At 47.0% G+C, this 18,154-nt stretch overlaps 1 protein-coding gene across 8 annotated transcripts in view; it reads left to right on the forward strand.

Annotated features, from left to right (window-relative positions):
* TERB1 (telomere repeat binding bouquet formation protein 1) overlaps window positions 1-18,154 on the forward strand; it is a 569,128-nt gene that overhangs the window by 368,375 nt on the left and 182,599 nt on the right. For 7 of the 8 annotated variants that reach the window (XR_010189500.1, XM_063945548.1, XM_063945552.1 and 4 more), the window contains one exon: window positions 11,718-11,869. The exons of the other annotated variant lie outside the window; for it this stretch is intronic. Coding sequence is in view for 6 of the 7 variants with exons in the window: in XM_063945548.1 (XP_063801618.1) it covers window positions 11,718-11,869 (152 nt within the window). In the remaining variant the exon portion in view is untranslated. The remainder of the gene's footprint in view (window positions 1-11,717; window positions 11,870-18,154) is intronic. 8 annotated transcript variants of the gene reach the window in all.

Consider the following 18,154-nt stretch of genomic DNA (forward strand, 5'->3'; position numbering starts at 1 on the left):
AAGTGGGTGTTTCTGAGCGGAAACTGGCCGTTTTATGGGTGTGTGCGAAAAAACGCTACAGTTTCTGGGAAAAACGCGGGAGTGTCTGAAGAAACGGGGGAGTGTCTGGCCGAACGCTGGGTGTGTTTGTGACGTCAAACCAGGAACGAAACTGACTGAACTGATCGCAGATGCCGAGTAAGTCTGGAGCTACTCAGAAACTGCTAAGAAGTGTCTATTCGCAATTCTGCTAATCTTTCGTTCGCAATTTTGATAAGCTAAGATTCACTCCCAGTAGGCGGCGGCTTAGCGTGTGCAAAGCTGCTAAAAGCAGCTTGCGAGCGAACAACTCGGAATGACCCCCCCCCCCCCTGCTTTTCCTGCTGTCCGGAGTTGATGTGGGCCTACACCTAGGCTCCATAAAAGTTCAGATTTCGACCTTGTCTATTTTCTTTTAGAAACAATTGGCTTCTCTCCCTGAGGTCCAGACGTTCTTAAAGGGTGTTCTTCATATCCAACCTCCCTTTGTGCCTCCCATGGCACCTTGGGATCTCAATTTGGTTCTGCAATTCCTCCAATCAGACTGGTTTGAACCGTTACAGGAGGTAGATGTAAAGTATCTTATGTGGAAGACCATCACTCTGTTAGCCTTGGCTTCGGCAAGGCGCGTGTCGGAACTGGGGGCATTGTCTCACAAGAGCCCCTACTTGATTTTCCATGAGGACAGAGCTGAACTCAGGACTCGTCAGCAATTCTTTCCTAAGGTGGTGTCAGCGTTTCACATCAACCAGCCAATTTTGGTTCCGGTTGTTACTGACACCTCTGTTACTTCAAAGTCTTTGGATGTTGTAAGGACCTTGAAGGTATATGTAATGCAAATTACTTGTCACAGGAAATCGGACTTGCTGTTCGTTCTATATGATGCCAATAAAATTGGGTATCCTGCTTCAAAGCAGTCAATTGCACGCTGGATCAGGCTCACTATCCAGCATGCTTATTCCACGGTAGGTTTGCCGATTCTGAAATCTGTACAGGCTCACTCTACTAAGTCGTGGGTTCCTCTTGGGCGGCTGCCCGGGGTGTCTCAGCATTACAGCTCTGCCGAGAAGCTACTTGGTTGGGTTCTAACACGTTTGCCAAGTTTTACAAGCTCGATACCTTGGCCTCTGAGGACCTTCAGTTTGGTCAATCTGTTCTGCAGGAACCTCAGCACTCTCCCACCCGGTTTGGGAGCTTTGGTACTTCCCCATGGTACTAAATTGGATTCCCAGTATGTCACGGCGCCGCGGTCTTCATACTTACCTCTCCGGGCGCGCTGGGTCTCCGTGCGGCCGTCCTCGCTGGCGCGTCCCCGGCGTCCGGCGCTCCGTCTAGCAGGCCTCCACGTCCGACGTCCTCGGGAGCTGCGGGTGACGTCATCGGCCCATCCTCCAATCAGGCCCTGGCGGGAAGTTTAAATTCAGACGCCGGGCAGTGCCTGAGTATCATCGTTCAAACTGTACCTGTGATCTCTAGTGCTCCGTGCCTCCAGCACATCCGTGCCTCCAAGCACTTCCGTGCCACCAAGCACTTCCGTGCCTCCAAGCACCTCCGTGCCTCCAAGCACCTCCGTGCCTCCAAGCACCTCCGTGCCTCCAGCGCCTCCAGCACCTTCGTACCTCCAAGCACTTCCGTGCCTCCAGCACATCCGTGCCTCCAAGCACCTCCGTGCCTCCAGCACATCCGTGCCTCCAAGCACCTCCGTGCCTCCAAGCATCTCCGTGCCTCCAAGCACTTCCGTGCCTCCAAGCACTTCCGTGCCTCCAAGCACCTCCGTGCCTCCAGCACCTCCGTGCCTCCAGCACCTCCGTGCCTCCAAGCACCTCCGTGCCTCCAAGCACCTCCGTGCCTCCAAGCACTTCTGTGCCTCCAGCACATCCGTGCCTCCAAGCACTTCCGTGCCTCCAAGCACTTCCGTGCCTCCAGCACCTCCGTGCCTCCAAGCACCTCCGTGCCTCCAGCACCTTCGTACCTCCGTGCCTCCAAGCACCTCCGTGCCTCCCAGCACCTTCGTGATTTACCAGCACCTGTCAAGTTCTCTCTTTCAGGAGACCTTCAGCGTCCGCACGTGCCTCCTGTCCGCCGATCAGATCCTGCATGAGGAAGACTTACATCCGTCCATCTCTGCTGCGGCCCAGTTGCGGTTCCACTTCCCGGTCATCGGAAGAAACCCCGAGTCCACAACCTCCTCAAACCAGGTCAGTGATACAGTATACCCTAGGACGTAAGAGAAAATAGGATTTTAATTACCTACCAGTAAATCCTTTTCTCGTAGTCCGTAGGGGATACTGGGTGCCCGCCCGGTGCTTCGTTCTTCCTGCAAGGTTACTTGTTTAAGTACTGTTGTTTGGTTCAGCTGTTGCTGTACCTGTTTTCAAGTTTGGTTAGCATGGCTTTCCTCTTGTTCTGGTTGTGCTGGTTCGAAATCTCACCACTTTCCTTATCTATTTCCTTCTCTCAAAGTATGTCCGTCTCCTCGGGCACAGCTTCCTAGACTGAGTCTGGTAGGAGGGGCATAGAGGGAGGAGCCAGCACACGTTATCAAACTTCTATAGTGCCCATGGCTCCAAGTGGACCCGTCTATACCCCATGGTACTAAATGGATTCTCAGTATCCCCTACGGACTACGAGAAAAGGATTTACCGGTAGGTAATTAAAATCCTATTTTTTTCTATATCTCTTCCACTTTTCTTTCCAATATGCGCTATTGCAGGTATGCATGTCTTTACCAAGATCATTGCCTCAGTGCTTCTGCATCATCAAGGATTCCTGCTTGTTCCATATCTGAACCCATGTAGTTCACATCTAAAGCTTACTATACAGCTCCTTGATTCCTACTGTATGGTTGGATTATAAGCAAGACTGAATAGTAACTAACCTTTTTTATCTGAATGGTGTTCTTTGCCTCTGTTTCAACACACTGCTTTAGTGTGTGTCCTTTCCCCAGGACAGGATTCACTATCTTCAAGAGTTAATGTTGCCACTTCTACCCGCTCACTACCATTACAGTATGAGGGTGATGGTAATTTGGTCTCAACACCTGAAGCAATGCCATACAGTTCCACATGCACTCCATATTATAAGCCCACTCATCTGTAATGCAAGTCACCAGTTTAATAAACCTATAAAACTGGTTGTTCTGTCTGGATCTATAGAAGACCCTATTTCCAGAAAAGCAGCATATGTTCTGTTAGTGTAGGTATAATCGAAAATAGTAACATGCAGCAAACACTATAATAGGGGCAACAAACCGTGGTCAGGGCTGGCGGCAGACAAGGATAACTAATAAACAGACATAGGTCAGTATAGGAGACATAAAATAATAGTAGGAGTGACAAATTGTGGTTAGGTGGCAGACAAGGATGGTCAGAAACTAACAGGAAGAAAATTCAACAATCAAACAAGCTCATGCAATTACAGAATAATATGCAGCTGGCAATAAAACCGCCAGGAGCAAAACCCAGTAAGTAAATCAACACACTGCTGATCAGTGACACCTGAAAGTCAAGGAACTTAAGCGATGACATATATATTACATTTAGGGGTAAACAGTAATAAAAGTGGGTAATTACATACAAAGCAGTGCTCTCATGCTTACAATCTATATTGAAAGGGGAGATGCTAAATCCACTTATTGAATCAGTCAGTAATGGGAAAACATTCTTAGTGCGACATTGTGGTCCGGTCATGGGTCAGGGTTTCTGAATATGGAAGAATAATAAATAATGAGGAGAGTGGATGGTCCTGAGCTGGTTTCATAAAAAAAAAAAATACATTTGTATTTAAATTTTCTCCAGTTTTGATAGGACTCCTAATTGCTTGGCAATTGTTCCCACAGTTCCCATCACTCCTATATTGGGTTTAATGAAGGGAAAGAGAAAAATCAATTAGATTGTGTTCTCAGGGCCGTAACTATGGGGAAGGGAGGGGGTGCAGAATTTGAGGGGGCGCCAAGGAGTTACAGAGCAGCAGGCTTTTTTGGGGGGTTTTACCGCCAGTGCTGTGCTGCTCCAGTGAGACAGCAGACAGCTCCCGGGACAATGTCTCTAACCCACCTGTCTGCCCGCAGCTGGCTCCGTCGCTGTGCGGGTGAGCTCCAGTACCTGTGATCTCGCCTATGCCGGCTACTGTCTTAAACTCTCTTCTTTGCCATGCAGTGCTGCGACTAGTGTGCAGTGCACTGTACAAGCTATAGAAGCGCACTGTGCTCCCAGTTAGCAGTATCAACCTCCACTTTGCCTCCCAGATGGGGGAATTTGGTGTAGCTTATAGTGGGGTGTAGTTTAGTGATTAAGGTCCATATGGTCCTGGAGCTGAACTTTTTGAAGGGCCTATTGTGTGTTACTGCAGCCATGTGATTAGCGATGTGGAGGTGTGGCCAGTACTGTGTGCGTGTTGTCTGCATAGGGGGTGGCTAGTTTTATTGAGGTATAGGGCCTAATTCCAACCTTATCATTGTGCTGCAAATTACACTGTCCTGCCCAGGGGGAGTGAAAATTCGCCCCGTGCAAGTGTGCAAATGCATGTGTCGTGCAATCGAAATTTTTGCACTAGTCTGTCACTGTTTGTCGACACACGTGCGCATTGCGGTGCATACGCATGCGAGTCATTCGATTTCGCACAGCAGCGATCAGGTCTGAATCGGGTTTATAGATAGGAGGGAGGGCTTCCATATCATCTGCCCCACCTTGATCTTCAAGCTCTGGTCTCGCTGTGACAAGCTTTGGCCCTCTTACAAGTGTCTTATGCTTCTGTGCCTTCCCAAATTAATCACTATATCAGTTTGCAATCCTTTAGAGCACCACTATTATATTAAATAGCCCACTATCAAATATATAATTAATATGTTATTAAAGAAGGTGAGTCTCCAGCTAATCTTCTTATAATAAGCCCATAACCTGAAACCAATTCTATCTACACCTTTGTGACCTCTTACAAGGAAAAAGACAATCTGAGACATGAATACAGGCATGACAGGTATAAATTGGCTGTGCATACACTTTACAAGTACACAATTAATAGGACTAATGTGGGGGTTTGTATGTCTGCAGGAGGATACCCATACTGCCCATTTGTTTCATGCTGACTGCCACAACTGTCATCATTAGCACTGGCACTTGCAGCAGCCCCATGCTAGATGTAAGGTTTGGGCCACATATAGCGGTTTAGCGGGTCCCATTCAGCGGGACCCACTTGGCAGGAAGGAGCGTTTTGGGTTCGCACACTAGACTTTTGCGCAGGATGCCGCTGCACAGGATGTGGCACAGCCGCACTGTGTGAACACATCCATTCAAATGTCTGTGTTCTAGTTGAAATCCAGTCGTCCCATCATCCTGCTGTGCATATGTGTGGGCAGCCGCATAAGAGACCATGTGCAGGCTCCTTCCTGACAGTGGGACCTGCTAAACCGCTATGTGTGGCCCAAGCCTAAGAGACACAGGCTTCCCTTCCCTGTACGCATGGCTCATCACACAGAGCTTTACCTGCACGTCATGGTAGTTACATGTGATCGCATTGTCATCACCCAGTTCCTATCCCGAAACACCCTACTTCACACAAAGACAGATCTGACTAAGTTTCATCTGACTTAGAATAGGACAGAGATACCACAAAAAAGCGTAAATCCACATCATGCGCTGTATGCAAACATTCGTCATTTGTGCCTATGAACAGAGACCCGTTTATCTCAGAAGCAGACCCATTAGATATACAGATAAATCAAAAGGGTTTGATCTATTAGTTAGACAGTTACAATGTTGACATTTCATCGTGTTGGCATCTAAATTATGTCAACATTGACCATGTCGACATTCAGCTTTTCTTCTCCTTCTGTTCCTAACCCTAACAGTAAGCCTCTTGGAAATGCTGACCTTATGACCAAGGCCCTAATTCAGCATGGAACACTGCTGCTGCAGCGTTCACGTGCTGATGCCCTATGAAGTGTGCACACGCACAGAAGCCGCACTGCACGTGCACACAGTGAAATGCGACGGCATCGCATATCTGCAAAAGCCTCTGCCTGACTGACAAGCAGAGGTGTTCGCAGGAGGGAGCGCCGCGGCAGTGTTTAAGGGTCCTTGTGGTGTCATTGGGTGGTGTGGTCCAGACAACGTAGGCGTGTCCGGACTGCTAACGGGGCGGGCTATGGCTGCGACATGAAGCATGGTGGGTAGTCGTCTGCCTTTGCAGCTAGGCAGAGGGCTACCCTAAACATGCGAAAATATCGCCGCTGTGCAATGCTCGCATGTGTGCGGGGGGGCTGGATCCGGCATGCAGGGCAGACTTGCCTTGTGCTGAGCATCCCCCCCACATGTCAGTGTAATGGCTAGTAGATGTGCGATTTTTCGCACATCTAGGATTCATGCTGAATCGGGCACCAAGTCATCATTTCCAATGTTGATGTTCTGTCAGTGTTGACATTTTGCAGGTGTCGACATTAAAGATGTGACTACATACCATTTGAACTTCAGAGTGCTTATTAAGTATAAAGCTTAAGAGTATGTAAATACTTAATCAGTATGTAATACCGATGGCCGGGATGCCGGCCGTCAGTATACCTACAGCAGCATCCCAGTTACCAGGATGCCGGCAGCGGAGTGAGTGCTAGTAAGCCCATTGCGGGCTCGCTGGGCTCACCACACTGTGGGCACGGTGGCTCACTGCACTCGCCACAGGTTGTATTCTCCCTCTTTGGGTGTCATGGACATAGAGGCAGAAAAGCCTATGCACCGGGATTCCGGTGACGGTATTGTACCGATGCGAGGGATCCCAGCGTCGACATTGTGATCGCAGTGATCCCGTGCAGTAGTATCTTCATCGCTTCCCCTAGCTACAATGGATTACTGGAGCGCTCATCTGTTTTAAGATATATATTTTATAAAAATAAATATATCGGATCAGACAGAGCAGAAGAGAGGGTGCATATAGAGATATAAGAGCATGAGCGCTACATCTAATAAATATATTGATCCCGACTAGTATCACAATCCTGGCGCCGGAATCCCGAACATTTGCCGGGCCGCCAGAGAGGTAAGCCGCAAAGGGGAGGTTAGGTTTAGGCTGTGGGTAGAGGGTCAGAGTTAGGCTGCGGGGCGGTGGGGTTAGGGTTAGGCACCCCAGGGAGGGATAGGGTTAGGCTGTGGGTGGGGGAAAGGTGGGTGTTAGGTTTAGTCTGCGGGAAGTGGGGGTTGGATTTAAGCACCAGCAGGAATGGTTAGGCTGCGGGGGGGGGATGGGAGGGGCTACGTTTAGGCTGCGAGAAAGGAGGGTCAGGCAGGCATTCAGGGAAGGTAAGTATACTTACCTTGACCTGTCGGGATTCTCACCATTGGGATGCTACTGTCGGTATTCTGACTGCCAGCATCCCGACCGCCGGCATATCGAACCCAACCCATATATACAAATATGTATATATGTACTGTAACAAGGATCACACACACGGGATCTTAGATGAACATTTTCAGTGTTTATTTGGAACAGCAGGTCAGCACACAGCAAGTTACATCCATATGCAGTCGGTGTTACAGGCAGTAGCATACAGGCACTTTCAGCATAGCAGACTCTTGATAGGCTCCAATGGTCCCTAGTCTAACCCACACACCCCGGTCTGTCACCTGGACACTAACTGTCATCAGGAGCAAGGTGACTCTGCCCTGGAAACCCTTATATCAGAAAATCCCAGATGCTGCTGATCACACACCTGGGATTAGGCTACTGCTTCCAAAACCTGGTCTGGATTCTCCACATTACTTTCACATGGAAACATGCTGTCTCTGCCACACTCCTATCCCTTTAGCTTCAACCACCCTGGTGAAGCTACACTATTTTCAGGCGAGCTCTCTGCCTTGCCCACCCCCACCTGTGTCATCCGCCCAGGTACACAGCCTTCCACCACCTTCCAGAGGTCACCAACCTCGCCTTCTTCCTCCTCCCTTAGCTTCACCATAGGGTTGCTTGGAGGAACATGACCTACAAACCTCCTGGAAAGGGCATCGGCATTGAGGTGCTGGTTTCCCAGATGATGCCTCACCTCAAACTTAAATGGCTGTAAAGCCAAAAACTCACGGGTCACACGAGCATTCACCTCTTTGTTTGTATGCAACCACTGTAAGGGTGCATGGTCTGTGACCAACAAAAACTCTTGTCCCAATAAATAATACCTTAACAACTCAACTGCCCATTTAATGGCCAAGCACTCCTGCTCTACAGTTGAGTACCTGCGCTCCCTGGGCAATAATTTATGGCTAAGGTAGAGGATGGGCTTCTCCTCTCCATCTACCTCTTGGGATAGGACTGCTCTTAATCCTGTCCCAGAGGCATCCGTTTGTAACACAAATTGCTTTTAAAGTCAGGAGCTTGCAAGACAGGCTCAGTACGCAAAGCTTGTCTTAAATCCTGCCAAGCAGTTTCCACTGCTGCACCGAGCGGTCTAATACCTGCATAGCCTGGTCCAGTGCAACTACTTCCATAATCTGTACTGCAGAGTTCTTATCCAGCTGCAACCAGGCCCTTGTCAGTCGGGCTAGTTTGGTCAGCTGAATCCTGGGAGGCTCAGAGCCCTCGAGCCGCCAGTCATGGAATTCTTGAGCTTTGCTGGGCCCCGTCACTCCAATCCTATCCAGTATAGCCTTTTTCAGGCCAGGATAGGAGCGTGCCTCAACCACAGTCATGTCCACAAACGCCCGCTGTGCCTCCCCTGTTAAACAGGGAGCAAGCTTGTCAGACCATTCCTCCGCAGGCCATCCCAACTGCGCGGCGGTGCGCTCAAATGTGCAAAGGAATGCCTCTATATCATCTGCTGGGGTGAGCTTCAGTAGCCTTTCCCGCTCTGGCTCAGAATTTTTTAGCGCTTTTAACTCATCACACAACATTTGAATTTGAGTTTGCTGTCTTTCAGCCTGGGTTCGTTGGGCCTCATGTAACATTTGAATCTGAGTTTGTTGCCCAGCTATCTGGGTTTGTTGCCCCTCATGTAACATTTGAATCTGTGTTTGTTGCCCAGCTGCAAGTTCAGCAAATTGTTTTAGAAATTCCTCCATACTGCCCTGCGTGGCCCCTTTAAGGACAAATCTAGGAGGTTTAATATAATGTGCCAGGCTTATCAAACAGTCCAAGCCGACACCCGCCTGCTTTGCTGGCTATTTAACACATAACAGCAAACAGTCTGCCTATAATGATATGGGGGGTCATTCCGAGTTGTTCGCTCGGTAAATTTCTTCGCATCGCAGCGATTTTCCGCTTAATGCGCATGCGCAATGTTCGCACTGCGACTGCACCAAGTAAATTTGCTATACAGTTAGGTATTTTACTCACGGCTTTTTCTTCGTTCAGGCGATCGGAGTGTGATTGACAGGAAGTGGGTGTTTCTGGGCGGAAACAGGCCGTTTTATGGGCGTGAGGGAAAAAACGCTACCGTTTCTGGGAAAAACGCGGGAGTGGCTGGAGAAACGGAGGAGTGTCTGAGCGAACGCTGGGTGTGTTTATGACGTCAAACCAGGAACGAAAAGCATTGAACTGATCGCAGATGCCGAGTAAGGTTGAAGCTACTCAGAAACTGCTAAGAGGTGTGTAATCGCAATTTTGAGAATCTTTCGTTCGCAATTTTACTATGCTAAGATTCACTCCCAGTAGGCGGCGGCTTAGCGTGTGTAAAGCTGCTAAAAGCAGCTTGCGAGCGAACAACTCGGAATGAGGGCCATGGTCCTTTAAGGCTGCCACTTGCACTGCATAACCAGAGAAGAAAAGAAAAGGAAAAAACTTGCAGTTTAAACACCGGTATGCTTACCCACAGTTTCTGCTGTACACAGTGTCCTTGCTCGCATTCTCCACCACTTGTGACAAGGATCACACACACGGGAACTCAGATGAACATTTTCGGTGTTTATTTGGAACAGCAGGTCAGCACACAGCAAGTTCCATCCATATGCAGTCAGTGTTACAGGCAGTAGCATACAGGCACTTTCAGCTTAGCAGACTCTTGATAGTCTCCAGTGGTCCCTAGTCTAACCCACACATCCCGGCCTATCACCTGGACACTAACTGCCATCAGGAGCCAAGGTGACACCGCCCTGGAAACCCTTATATCAGGAAATCCCAGGTGCTGCTGATCACACACCCTGGGATTCTGCTACTGCTTCCAAAACCTGGTCTGGATCCTCCACATTACTTTCACATGGAAACATGCTGTCTCTGCCACAGTACATACTCACATGTATATATCCTACTGTATATATAGTACATAGTTACATAGGCACACATACATAGAGCCCCAGGGTAGGATCACCGCACATAAATAGCAGCACTAGACATTACTGCATGTACAGTACATTTCACCTCATGGATGCTGACAGCTGCCCTGCGACCATGTGTTACTTCAGCACAGTATTTCCAGCTGCAGCTCTGCAAGGTTCCCATGAAGGATTTGGAGAGTGAATAGGCAAAGCTACGGGCAGCCAGGGTGGCGGGGCTTTTGTGGGTGTGAGTGGGCGGAATTTCAGTGACTTGTGAGTAAATTTGGGCAGCCATTGGTGAATAGGCGTGTCTAAGGATGGTGCTGGTGTTGAAAGGATTTTTCTTTTTCCTGGCTTCCTATGTGTGGCTGTGGGTGGGTGGGGCATCGGCAACTCTGTGTGGATTGGCACGGCTTTCAGACAGCTGGTGCCCGCAGGTGAATGAGCGTGGCAGAGGTCGGCAGGGAGGGAGTGAATGGGTGGGGTTTTGCAATTCTGCTGGTGTTGACAAGATTTTTTTTCCTGTCAACACAGTCCGGACTGCAGGTGATCATTTGGGCATATTTTTGTGGGAGGGCCTGGAGCTTCAGCTCCACCAGCCCCATTGTTAATCCGGCCCTGGTGTAGGGGATGTAGTATAGTGATGTAGTGCTGTGGACAGGAGAATGTAGTGCAGTGATGAAGTGTTATGATATAGTTCAATGTATGGGGACACACAGAGGAGCATGTAGTTGAACACGCTGGTGGGGCATGTGACGCTTAGAGCATTTGAGGCACATAGGGGAATATTGTCCAATAGCATCCCCTTTTTTCCAAATTTTGGATAATCTAATTATTTTAGTCTGACAGGGTTTATTTATTTATTTATTTGGGGGGGGGGGGAGTTTGGGCGCCAAATTACTGCCTTGCCCCAGGTGACGAAAATCCTGGTTTCGGCCCTGGTGGTATAGATGCATTGTGGTTGATTAAGTTTCACCAAGTTCAAGCTATAATGTCACACCCATCTCTCTGTACCAGCTTCCTCTCTGAAAACAGGGAGTTGTTATTATGTTCAAGTCAAACACATTTGTTAAATGCACTAGTATAGGCTTGTTAACTACATGTGGGGTAAGTTCACAGGGCCTTAATCAGCAGTGATCGCTGTTTGATCCACTGCACAGTTTACCAATTTTCCTGCAATGTTGATCCTAGGCTGCGACGCGGTCGCATTGCTGGGATCATAAATGCAGCAAGGAGGTGTTTAACACCACCTACAAATGAGATCCATGCTGAATGAGGGCCACAGTGCATTCAAATTAAGATCAATGTACGTTTCCACTGCACCATGGATGCTCTGAAATGGAACTGAAGTTTAATATATAATATTTTATCGTCTATTTAGATGATTTTAACTATAGGTTACACATGAACTATGTGGTATTATGTTTGATTTTTTTTTTCTTTCTTTTATGTTGAATTCTTTTCACATAGCTGAAACATTGTCTCTTAATCTAAATGAACACACACCAAGTATAAAACTCACTTCAAACCAAAATAAAAGGGACAAATGTATGGCTGAATACTGGAAGAATGCTAAAGTCATCTATGACAAAATTGAGCATCTACAGAAACAATATGATGAGGTAGGCACATGAATTACAATTATTTTAAAATTAAAAGTTAAAAAAAGAAATTTCGCAAACTGACTTTAAGGTATCGCCTCGGGTAACCCCCTGATCCATTCCAGAGCAGAGCCTCTGGTGTTCGGAAGACATGTCAAGTAGAGGCTTCAGACTCTCCCACCCCACGGTAAGCTTATCCTGGAAGTTTATGTGGTCAGCCTCATGGACAATGGCTATGGATGTGGTGGACCTTATGGGAGATTCCAAACTTTGACAGTTGGATATATAAAAATAAAAAAATCTTAAAATTCGCATTTCCATACCCTGCATGTGCAATAAAACATCTTATACTTGCATCTGTTGCAGATTCGATTGCATCTTACTCTTAAGTCTTTCTACACTAAGGCTGGGTACACACTGTAGGATGTCGGGCAGATATGACAACGCAAACGATATATCGTAAGTGCATACACACTGTATGATGTATCGGCTGTGACCGCATCCACCCACATCCTGGAGCATGCAGGGCTGTCACATAACTTTTGCCCTCAAGTGCAGAACTAAAGATATCTGACGTTGAATACGACCCGCGAGAGCGCACATCGTTTACAATATCACCCATACACACCGTCCGATGTGACCAATATATCGTACGAGGCGGCGGCCCATACGATATATCAGGTGCACATCGGACAGTGTGTGCCCAGCCTTAGGGAGTTGAAATTGGGTGGGATAGTGCAGGCAGGCATCGACTGAACACAGCAAGCGTGTGTTCACACAAATGCAGCCGAATCAGACCTGGACAAGGATGCATATACACCTGTCAGAAAAAGATCTCTTGTGGGTACTCGAACGTGGTACAAAATACAGATGATAGTGGCAGTGATTGGCAGCCACATTTGATTGGCTGATTGTGTTTTGACCTCTCCCTTGTATATAAAGTGGCTGCTATATTATGTAAAGTTATCTTTTCGCATTACTTTATTGATAATTGAATTCAGGTAGCGGGAAGGAAAGGATTGTCATTTCATTGGTAATAGGGTAAACAACAGATGTTTGTAATTACATTTCATTTGCACTTTTATTTATTTGTTTTATCTGTATTTAATTGCCGTTTACATGGTAAGTGCGACATTCACAATTATTTCTAACACTTTGCGAACACTTCGATATTATATGACACTTCATTGCAGTATTATTTCTCTGACGTCCTAGTGGATGCTAGGTACTCCGTAAGGACCATGGGGAATAGACGGACTCCGCAGGAGACTGGGCACTCTCAAAAGAAAGATTAGGTACTACATCTGGTGTGCACTGGCTCCTCCCTCTATGCCCCTCCTCCAGACCTCAGTTAGAATCTGTGCCCGGCCAGAGCTGGATGCACTTAGTGGGCTCTCCTGAGTTCACTAAAAAAGAAAGTATTTGTTAGGTTTTTTATTTTCAGTGAGATCTGCTGGCAACAGACTCACTGCTACGAGGGACTGAGGGGAGAGAAGCAAACCTACCTGCTTGCAGCTAGCTTGTGCTTTTAAGGCTACTGGACACCATTAGCTCCAGAGGGATCGAACATAGGGCCCGACCTCGATCGTCCGTTCCCGGAGCCGCGCCGCTGTCCCCCTTGCAGAGCCAGAAGACGGAAGATTCCAGGAGAAAATCGGCGGCTGAAGACTCCGGTCTTCAATAAGGTAGCGCACAGCACTGCAGCTGTGCGCCATTGCTCCCACAGCACACCACACGCTCCGGTCACTGGTGGGTGCAGGGCGCTGGGGAAGGGCGCCCTGGGCTGCAATATGGATACCTTAGTTGGCAAAATGCACATAATACAGTTTTAAACTGTATATGTGCCTAATCCCCCGCCATAATATTATTAAAAAAAGCGGGAGAAGCCCGCCGCTGAAGGGGCGGGGCTATCTTCCTCAGCACAGCCAGCGCCATTTTCTCTTCACAGCTCCGCTGGAAGGACGCTCCCCAGGCTCTCCCCTGCAGTATACACTACGGAAAGGGTAAAAAAGAGAGGGGGGGCACATAAATTTAGGCGCAAAAGGTGTATAAGCAGCTATTGGGGGAAAATTCACTGTGTATTAGTGTAAATCCCTCTGTTATATAGCGCTCTGGTGTGTGCTGGCATACTCTCTCTCTGTCTCCCCAAAGGACTTTGTGGGGTCCTGTTCTCAGTCAGAGCATTCCCTGTGTGTGCGGTGTCGGTACGGCTGTGTTGACATGTTTGATGAGGACGCTTACGTGGAGGCGGAGCAGGAGCCGATAAGTGTGATGTCGCCCCCTGCGGGGCCGACACCAGAGTGGATGGATATGTGGAGGGTATTAACCGACAGTGTCAACTCCTTGCATAAAAGGTTCGATGACGTAACAGCTTTGGGACAGCCGGCATCTCAACCCGCGCCTGCCCAAGCGTCTCAGAGGCCATCAGGGGCTCAAAAACGCCCGCTACCTCAAATGGCAGACACAGATGTCGACACGGATTCTGACTCCAGTGTCGACGAGGATGAGACAAATGTACAATCCACAAGGGCCATCCGATGCATGATTACGGCAATGAAAAATGTGTTGCACATTTCTGACATTAACCCGGTTACCACTAAAAAGGGTATTATGTTTGGGGAGAAAAAGCAGCCAGTGACTTTTCCCCCATCTGATGAATTAAATGAATTGTGTGAAGAAGCGTGGTGTTCCCCAGATAAGAAATTAGTGATTTCTAAGAGGTAGTACCCTTTCCCGCCAACGGACAGGTTGCGTTGGGAAACATCCCCTAGGATGGACAAGGCGCTCACACGCTTATCAAAAAAGGTGGCACTGCCGTCTCAGGATACGGCCGCCTTAAAGGAGCCTGCAGATAGAAAGCAGGAGGCTATCCTGAAGTCTGTGTATACACACTCAGGTACTATACTGAGACCTGCTATTGCTTCAGCATGGATGTGTAGTGCTGCAGCAGCATGGTCTGATTCCCTGTCAGATAACATTGATTCCCTTGACAGGGATTCTATTTTGCTAACCATAGAGCATATTAAAGACGTAGTCTTATATATGAGGGATGCACAGAGGGACATTTGCCGGCTGGCATCTAGAATTAATGCAATGTCCATTTCTGCCAGGAGAGTATTATGGACTCGGCAGTGGACAGGTGATGCTGATTCTAAAAGGCACATGGAAGTTTTGCCTTATAAGGGTGAGGAATTGTTTGGGGACGGTCTCTCGGACCTCGTATCCACAGCAACAGCTGGGAAGTCGAATTTTTTTACCTCAGGTTCCCTCACAGCCTAAGAAAGCACCGTATTATCAAGTACAGTCCTTTCGGCCTCAGAAAGGCAAGCGGGTCAGAGGCGCGTCCTTTCTGCCCAGAGGCAGGGGTAGAGGGAAAAAGCTGCACCAGACAGCCAGTTCCCACTAACAAAAATCCTCCCCTGCTTCCACTAAGTCCACCGCATGACGCTGGGGCTCCACAGGTGGAGCCAGGTGCGGTGGGGGCCCGTCTCCGGAACTTCAGCGACCAGTGGGTTCGCTCACAGGTGGATCTCTGGGTTCTACAAGTGGTATCTCAGGGATACAAGCTGGAGTTCGAGACGTCTCCCCCTCGCCGTTACCTCAAATCAGCCTTGCCAGCTACTCCCAAGGAAAGGGAGGTAGTACCGGCGGCAATTCACAAGCTGTACCTCCAGCAGGTGATAATCAAAGTTCCCCTCCTTCAACAGGGATGGTGTTACTATTCCACAATGTTTGTGGTACCGAAACCAGACGGTTCGGTGAGACCCATTCTAAATTTGAAATCCTTGAACACTTATATAAGGAAGAGAGGAGAGAAGAGGACAAGCGCCTAATAGTGCAGTAACTTTGTGCCAACTTTGGATATTTATAATGAAGTATCTCTAGGTAATCTGCGTACCGGAAAGTTGATTTTTAGCAGGCACATCAAAATTACAGCGACTGGTTCCTCCAGTAGGTTATCTGCCCCACAACTGGTCACCGTTTTCGCGTGAGCAGATATCTCACAGGAAATATCTTTCGGTCCGAGTTATTCGCAATAAAGCACGGTCTGTAATCAACCAAAACGAGAGATGCCTCTCATAGTGCAGTATTTAATTGTCAAAAATACTGGAGTTCACACAAATCAATAGGTATTCAGCGTACCATAATATAGCTACCAAACAGCATTTCAAAACGGTCTTTTGCACGGGTGATCATCCACCTTGGATGTATATATAATATCGTGGTTCGAGGTTCGTCGTGTATAAATGAAAATCATAGGCTAAAAGACATGGATTTTAATTCATATATTAAGAGTAATCACAAAAAATAAATAGATTTTTTTTTAAAGTAAAAAGTTCATAAAGCTTATCTGGATAATCCGATATTAGTCTTAGGCAGTCCGGGGTATATCCACGGTGAATGCCTGGGTCAGGGGTGTTCAGAACAGGTCCTCAACGCGTTTCACCTAAAAAGGCTTCTTCAGGAGTGTCTATAGGGGCTAGCCATGCTTTCCTGTTTTTATCCCCTTCAGTGATTAATAGGTGGTGACCAATTATGCAAATTACTTCCGGTCGGGACATCCCGCCGGAAGTGTTATAAGAAAGTCTTAAAAGAATAAATCGAGACCATGCAGAATAGTTATAAGCAGAGTACACATTGTTACATTCAGAAAACACGTGTTTTATAACAAGAGAGTCTTAGAGAAGCAGTGTGTTTATGATACTAATGGCCGGAAATCACGTGGAGCTCGATAGCTGCGTTTCCGGAATTTGCGTACCGGAAGTAAGGATTCCGGAAGTGGATAACCAGTAAAGTACCCATGTGACCTATTACGGTCACGTGGTGCGCACTAATCACGTGACCAGGATATTCAATTCAACTGTTTTGGTCACGCTATGCGCGATAGTCACATGACCGGAAGTGGCACGTCATACGCGGCAACCGGAAGTGTCCGTAACTCGGATGTGACTAGGCTTAGCCTCGTGGAACGCAATTATTTAGCAATGTAATAGTTATGGACAGAAACATAAGTCAATACACATACAGATCTAGTGCAAGACATAATATATACAGAATGCTAATGACATAGATAGCTGTATTCATATAAATAAAGGAGATCAATAACCGGAAGTGAGGGTTTGGAGAAAGATTGAAACGCATAATGGAACGCAAATCCTGTGTTCCTGATCCTATACTTATATATATTGCCCCAGTAAAAAAAATTTTGACACATAAATAATTCATTAGGGCATGGTTATAATGAAATGCTGTATAGGGTAAACATCTATTAATAATATTGTTTTACTTTCTTTTTTCTTTTTTTGACGAGTGGAATAGGAGGCGGCATGTCACTAAGGAATCCTTTCAGTTCCATAGATTGAGACATAATGCTTAGTATATAAGTCTCGGTATGTAGCTGAATGAAAAAGGTATCAGTGTAAGGGTCATGTTATGAGGTTAGAGAAAGGGAGCTATTTCATATCCCTCATTATGACCTAACGGGCTGAGTGTATTTAAGGTGAAAATCCAATACATTTCTCTTTGAGACAGCAGTTTGGGAAGATCTCCACCTCTTGTTCCTAATGTGACTTTTTCCAGACCTTTGAACGTGAAGGTATCTGTATTAGATGAGTGATGGATACGGAAATGATTCGATAGAGGATGACTCTCAACTTTATTTTTGATGTTGCGGAGGTGTTCCTGTACTCTCAATTTCAGAGGACGCTTGGTCTTACCTACATATTTGAGTCCACATCCACATTCTGCCAGATAAATTACAGACGTTGTGTTACAGTTAATAAATTGTTTAATTTTATATTCTGTTTTATTCGCTGAATCTTGAAAGGTCTTTCTATTTGGGTGTACAAATTTGCAGACAATACACTTTCCGCATTTGTATGTTCCAGTACATCTGGGCATGGTCTGGGTGCTCTCTCTTGTCTTTAGCTGACTTGGAGCAAGAATTTCTTTCAAATTTCTTGATTTTTTAAAAATGATTTCCGGGCGGTCAGGTAATATTTGATTCAAAACCGGATCCATCTTTAGAATGTGCCAATGTTTGGTGAAGATGTTCCTAATCCTTTTCTCATTACTGTTGTATTGTGTAATGAAGGGAGCTACGTATTTCTTCTTTTGAGTTTCCGTCTTTACTTCTAAAAGGTTTTTTTGTTCCAGACTCTTTCCTTTCTTCCGGGCTGTGTTGAGGATGCTTTCCGGGTAGCCACGTTCCCTGAATCTATTTAGATATATTTCCGATTGCTCTTCGTACGTATCTGGATTTGTACAGTTGCGTCTAATTCGATACAGTTGTGAATAAGGTATGTT

The sequence above is a fragment of the Pseudophryne corroboree genome, chromosome 11, assembly GCF_028390025.1.
Source record: "Pseudophryne corroboree isolate aPseCor3 chromosome 11, aPseCor3.hap2, whole genome shotgun sequence".
Classification (NCBI taxonomy): Eukaryota; Metazoa; Chordata; class Amphibia; order Anura; family Myobatrachidae; genus Pseudophryne; species Pseudophryne corroboree.